The 6,662-nt window shown below is 41.4% G+C and overlaps 1 protein-coding gene across 1 annotated transcript; it reads right to left on the reverse strand.

The window, feature by feature from the left end:
* Positions 1-3,916: 3,916 nt before the first annotated feature.
* Positions 3,917-4,511, reverse strand: LOC136267759 (uncharacterized). The gene is made up of 2 exons (XM_066062963.1): positions 4,214-4,511; positions 3,917-4,164 (listed from the first exon to the last, which is right to left on the reverse strand). Exons 1-2 carry the CDS (start codon positions 4,509-4,511, stop codon positions 3,917-3,919), a joined length of 546 nt encoding a protein of 181 aa, XP_065919035.1.
* Between the last annotated feature and the right edge of the window lie 2,151 nt (positions 4,512-6,662).

The following is a 6,662-nucleotide window of genomic DNA, read 5'->3' on the forward strand; positions in this document are numbered from 1 at the left end:
GCTATATGACTTGTGCTTGTAACCTGCTCCACTAGTCATTTTCCGCTGGTTGTTTCCATTTTCCTATAATTCCACTTACCCTAAAATATTTGTGGATGCCTTATAGTCAGAACCGTGAATAGAGGCCACACCACCATAGGTAACCAAGCATAGCCAATGATCCTAAAACTGCCTTCAGTAGTTAAAATTAAGTTGAACATGGCATATCTGGTTCCTCAAATATAAATAGCTACACTTATGGTATATCAGATAAGTATCATCAGTTTCTAATTGATTAATCTCATATCAGATCGGTATTGGATCATTTAGTTTCCTTATATCGGTGCACCTCTGGTTATAATAATTGAACCTAAGTGTGAAATTATCTCTCCAACAAACATGCCAACTCATCACTGTGCTCTCTACGAGGATGTTTATTGTAGTTTGCAGAAGTCAGGTAGCTGGGAAGTCTTTCAAACCATGAAGAACAAAATGGTCAAGGTATAGTTAGCCTGAAGTTTTTTCTTCAAAAGCATTGTGTAAATTTACAAAACCGTGTACATGCATGCAGTGGGTAAAAAGTGCAGTAATAAAATAGGCATAAAAATAAATAAAATAATCGCTTACACAAAGCAACGGGTGAATAATTTAGAACCCATGGTTAACAGTGTGATATTCTTAATATCATGTGAATCACAGGATAGTTATACAGCAAATATACAACTCAACAAAACACTACTAACTATGTGTAACATGAAAGTCTGTATGCACAGTCACGTGTGCGCATGGATGTTAGTGTTACATTACTACAGTCCTCCCCCTTAAGTGAAACGACGATGGGGGAGGGGGTCGGATACGATGTGATCGACGCAAGGGCACAGTGGGCTGAGCATCCACCGGATCATTCACACATAGCAAAATTGGAAGAAAGTCATCAATGTCATCCAAAGATTGATTGTCCACGATAACAGTATGGTCTGTACTGGTTCTATAGCGGATATGGTCTTGATGCCTACAAACTTGATGTTTGTCTTCCAGTTCTACTAGAAAAGTAACTTATCCTGTCTGCTTAATGACAATAGCAGGAAGCCAATGTGGAGTAATTCAAAGCTACGGTGTTTGGCATGTTGATCATGTGCCGCTTTTTGCTGGGTCTGCTTCTGATGGACTTTCGCTGTAACATTTGGTTTCAATAAGTCCAGTGTTGTATGTAGTTTCCTACCAAACATCAACTCTGCAGGGTAAGTACCAGTAGTTGACTGTGGAGTCACACGGTAGCGGGACAAAAATCTTGCCACTCTAGATTCAATGGAACCTCCTGTGATCTTTTTGAGACCATCTTTGAATTAGGGCTGAGCGATACTGCCATTTTAGTATCACGATCAATACTAAAGCCACTATTCACGATACTGAATAGTTCACGATACTTACAAATAAGTCAATCATAGCTGGTGCTACATAGCATATTGCTCAGCATTCCTGCAGGAAGTCCTTATAGGTGATAGCAAACTAGCCACTATCATCATTGTTTACAGTAACAGTTATTGTAACACATGCTTTGAGGTTGTTATGGTGTTCACACCTCTCTGCAGGGGAAACCAGATGGGTAGACTTAATCATTTACAAGGATTCTTAGCCTAGTACTGCATAACAAATGGATTTTCAATGACAATAATGTACAGGCATGGTATCACGATAGTTAATAACAAAATATCGCGATATCGATACTTTCAAAATATCGCGATATATCGCTAAAACGGTAGTATCGCTCAGTCGTACTTTGAATGTCTGTACGTATCGCTCTGCCAATCCGTTTGAAGCAGGGTGGTAGGGAGGAGTAAGGACATGTTTAATGCCATTGGTCTTCAAAAACACTTGGAATTCATCACTGCAGAAAGCTGATCCATTATCTGAGACAAGGACTTCTGGTAGTCCTAATGTTGCAAAGGTTGTTTGTAATTTATCAATAGTAACAGCAGCAGTTGAGGATGACGTGACATGAACGTCTAGCCATTTGGAATGACTGTCAACAATGAGCAAAAACATTCGGCCAAGGAAAAGACCGGCGTAATCAATGTGAACCCTTGACCATGGCCTGTGTGGCCATTCCCATGGATGTAAAGGGGCTGTGGCTGGCATCTTTCTGTTACTCTGACAAGCTACACATGGCTTTACTTTGGATTCAATCTCTGTGTCCAGGCCAGGCCACCACAGGTAACTTCTTGCTAGTCGCTTCATTTGCTCAATGCCCAGATGTCCAACATGTAATTCATCCAATAACAGATTGCGGACTTGTGGGGGTATGACAACACGAGTGCCCCACAAAAGACAATTGTCATCAACACTCAGTTCTTGCCTACGGTTGAAGTAAGGTCGCTGATCGTCATTATCTGGCTTCGATGGCCATCCATGTAAGACATACTGTGTAACTGTTGCCAACAAAGGGGAGCGTTGGGTCCACCGACTAATCATTGCAGCTGTTACTGGAGTAGAATTGAAATGATTCATTAACAAGATAGTGTCTCCTGGAGCTGGTACAGTGGATGGTACCTCTGGCAATGGTAAGCGACTGCAAGCATCTGCATGGGCTTGCTGTGGACCTGGTTTGAACTGAATTTCATAGTCATAAGCACCAATTGTTAGGGCACAGCGCTGTATGCACGCAGATGCCATCACAGGAATAGCTCTAGCTGGATTAAAGATGTGTGTTAAGGGTTTGTGGTCAGTGTATACAATAAAATGTTTGCCATGAAGATAATGATGAAATTTCTTTAAGCCAAATATAATTGCTAACCCTTCCTTGTCTAACTGAGCATACTTGACTTCAGTGGGTGCCAGAGTGCGAGATGCAAAGGCGATTGGGCGTTCCACATCATTAGTTAGTCTATGCGACAAGACTGCTCCTACTCCATAAGGAGAGGCGTCGCAAGCCAAAATCAGAGGCTTTGAAGGGTCAAAGTGCATCAATACAGCATCAGACTTTAACTGGTCTTTGATCTTCTGGAACGCTGACTCATGTTCAGTCTTCCACATCCAGCGAGCATGCTTACGTAACAACCTGTACAGAGGGGCTAGGATAGAAGCAAAATTGGTCAAAAATCTGCCATAATAATTCACAAGACCCAAGAAGGCTTTAAGTTGTGAAACATCTGTTGGAGGTGGGGCAGCAACAATGGCTTCAACTTTGGAAGGTGATGGTCAGGCCTAGCCTTGTAAAACTTTGGTTGAACTGCTGGGTCCACATGTAGAGTAACAGTTACCCCTTTTGCTGTACCTAGCTCATCAGCATAAACTGGACTGTGTTTGTGTAACAGCTGGGATACAGTATGCTGTGTTTGTACATTATAAACACTTGACCAATCAATGTCTAATCTCAACTGTGTAAGCCAGTCCCTGGCCAACAATGTAGGACCATCCCCTTTTACTATCAACAAAGGTAATTGTCTAGCTTGCTGATTATGTTGTACAGACACATGCATCATGCCCAAAACAGGAATTGTGTCACCTGTGTACATATGTAAGTGTACCTGGGAGGGTTGCAGAGGTGGTAGATTCTCAACATTCCAAACTGCCTTGTAGGTTGCCTCACTCAACACTGACACTGCAGCACCAGTATCCAACTCCATTTGAAGCTCATGACCATCAACTGCTAAAGTTACATAGGATGGTGCATGTCCTGGTCCATAATACTAAACATTGTATAAACATCTTCTGGTGTGGTAGTGAGAGTAAGAGCTGCCTTAGGTTCAGACTGTGTGGATGACTTAGAAGATTAACTGACTGAGGTTGAAGTGTTACTTTTTGTACCTCCTGTCTTAGTTGTGTCGCCTCCAGCTGCTGTGGTTTTCCGTTTACTTCGGCACACCTTAGAAATATGGCCTGTCTTCTTGCAAGCATGACAGATAGCATCCATGAAACAACAAGATAATGGGTGATGTCATTCGCCACAACGGTAACAAGGCTTAGTTGTTGTTGATTTGTCTGTCAACAAGTGCACTGAAATGTTGGACTGTAACTTGCGTGTGTCCTGGTCTACAGACTCCATGGTTTGAGCGAGTTCAAAAGCCCTGGCAAACTTCAGTTTCAGCTCTGCTAGCATGGCACGTTGCATTCGGCTATCGGCTATACCACAGACGAGACGATCACTAAGCATGTCCTCTAATGTGTCGCCAAATTCACAATGTTCTGAAAGCGTGTGCAAGTGTGTCACAAACGTCGATACAAACTCACCAGCTTGCCTCATGCAGGTATTGAAATTTGAACCTCTGAACAATGACGGAGGGCTTGGGAACAAAGTGTTCGTTGATCCGCTTGACTAGAGCAGCGTATTCCACTTCGTTTGGCTTCTGTGGTGCCACAAGACTTCGAACCAGTTTGTAGGTGGCAGAGCCACATTGACTAAGGAGCGTTGCCCTCTGCTTGGCGGCATCAGTGATTTCGTGTGCTACGAAATAATTCTCAAGTCTCTCTATGTAGCTCTCCCAGTCTGCCGCTTCTCCTGAGAATTCACCAATTCCTCCGCGTGTTGCCATTTTTACCTCGTCGCCAATGTGATATTCTTAATATCATGTGATCACAGGATAGTTATACAGCAAATATACAACACAACACTACTAACTACGTATTACATGAAAGTCTGTATGCACAGTCACGTGTGTGCATGGGTGTTAGTGTTACATCACTACAAACAGCAACTAAGATTAAGGTACCCTGACTTTGTTAAAGCAATGAAGGTATGGTTACAAAAGGCATGAGAAGAAAGAGGCAGTAACTGAATAAGGCTATAAGACTATGTTCTTTGACATCACTATAGCATTTTAAAATGTGTTGCGCACTTACCTGTGTTTACTGTATTCTATAGTAACTGTGTGCAAGTTAATTAATATACCTGATTGCAAATGCTAGCTAGCTATTGTCTCCTTAATGCATACATACAATACACAGCAGTGACTTAATACCTGACTAGGTAGAACCTTAGATGAGGTACTTATAGTGCTCTATCATGTGATGACATGACTATAACTGGAGTTGATGGTCATCTGAACTGTCACCCGTAGAAGCATCCAACCCAGTACCCACACAGCTAATGGGTGCTAATATCTCTAGTCTGCCTCACTTCAATGTGAGTTTTTGTCACACCCAACACAAATCCAAATACACAATGTCCTCTGTACTAATGGAATGGGTTCAATGCCACTCTTTTCAATGTAGTCCTTGACACAATGCTTCCCACGCAGTTTATTTATAATGATGTGATCGCACCTCTATTTATTGCCTCCCATAAGTGGTACCACAATCAAATAACTTGTACCGAAAATTCCTATGGAAAAGAAGAACCACATCTGTTAGCCTCTGGGTGGCCAAAAGGAAAGCAATGCAAAGTCAACATAGGGTAGGTAGTATAGCCATTCTTGTACAATCATGGGTGTTATAAGTGACTGTTCATCAGTGGATTCAGCCCACATTCTTTAATTACTATCGGTAGCTGATGGTAGGGCAAAGTGGCTTGATGCCTGGGCAATGCTCTGGCTTTCCCAGGTCTGGCTACACCATTGGGACTCAGAAGCTCAAGGAACTCTGAGAGAACTCTTTATTGATAGTAGAATTGAGAGCTGTTGAAGCATGGAAGCCAGCTTACTGATTGTGGATCACTAGGCAAGCCTGAAGAGGTTGTTGAGATGTATGCTGTTGTCTTTCTACTGGGGGGTATCATAAAGAAGGTGACTTCTGGGTGTGTTACGATGAGCAACCCTATATGCTCCATCTGGCAGTGGTTGACATACATGTCAAGGAAGTGCATGCCTATGCTATACTTAATCACAATTGTAAACCCACACTGCAGGGATGGGTGATCACGTAAATGGTGGACGGAAGTAGTGCATGCATTAGTTTAAGCAGTGCAGTCAGTATGTCTGTCTAAAGCATTTGAGATAATCAGCTACTTTTCAAAAGATTTAGCCTTTTGATATCAAAATAAAAGAAATCCTCATTGCAAATGTATGATAATTAGTGCTCATTGTCAGTTGTATACTGTTTGCAGAGTGTAGTGAATGTTTGCTGCAACTTTTTAAAAATCATACGGTTACTAGTTAGCAGCAATGCTAATTAATTCTTTTACCTAGTTCCAGTTATACTTTAGTGGGAGAGATCAATCCGTCAGTCTGGCTCTGGCCTATAAGTATGTCTTTAGCTCTAGTATATGTGAAGATTCTTGTAGGTTGGTCATTTGAACCTTAAGTTGAGTGAAGGATTAATTTTGCAGAGCATAGGTTGCTTAGAGCATTACCTTGAGCTTAAGCATTAAAATAATTTTAAATATATATATATATATTAACACTTGCTTTATCTAGCAGAACATAGGTTGCAGAACACCAGCTTAACCTACCAAAGTGTTGCATTGTTTCTTGATACTTGCTTAATCTTCCAGAGTATAGGTTGCATAGAACATAAGCTTGAGCTTAAACATTACATATTAAGCACTTGCTTAAGCTTGCATACCCGTAACAACACCTAGCAAATAAAAAAGTTCAAACTATTTCTTTGACAGTAGTTAAAAACTGACCTAGGCCTAGCTTGGTCAGTTTCTAGCCCCGATTTCTAGTTACTGTTAAATAAACAGTTTGAGCTTTTTTAGTTGCTAGGTGTTATCTACTATAAGTTTACTATGCTCTGCAAACGTGCCA

This window comes from Dysidea avara, chromosome 1, assembly GCF_963678975.1.
Source record: "Dysidea avara chromosome 1, odDysAvar1.4, whole genome shotgun sequence".
Classification (NCBI taxonomy): Eukaryota; Metazoa; Porifera; class Demospongiae; order Dictyoceratida; family Dysideidae; genus Dysidea; species Dysidea avara.

Bases quoted from the DNA above. Each gene is read 5' to 3' on its own strand.
- LOC136267759 (XM_066062963.1), bottom strand. From the start codon at position 4,511: ATGGCAACACGCGGAGGAATTGGTGAATTCTCAGGAGAAGCGGCAGAC. The intron at 4,165-4,213 runs GCTGGTGAGTTT...ACACGCTTTCAG, and splicing joins TCAATACCTGCATGAGGCAA to AACATTGTGAATTTGGCGAC.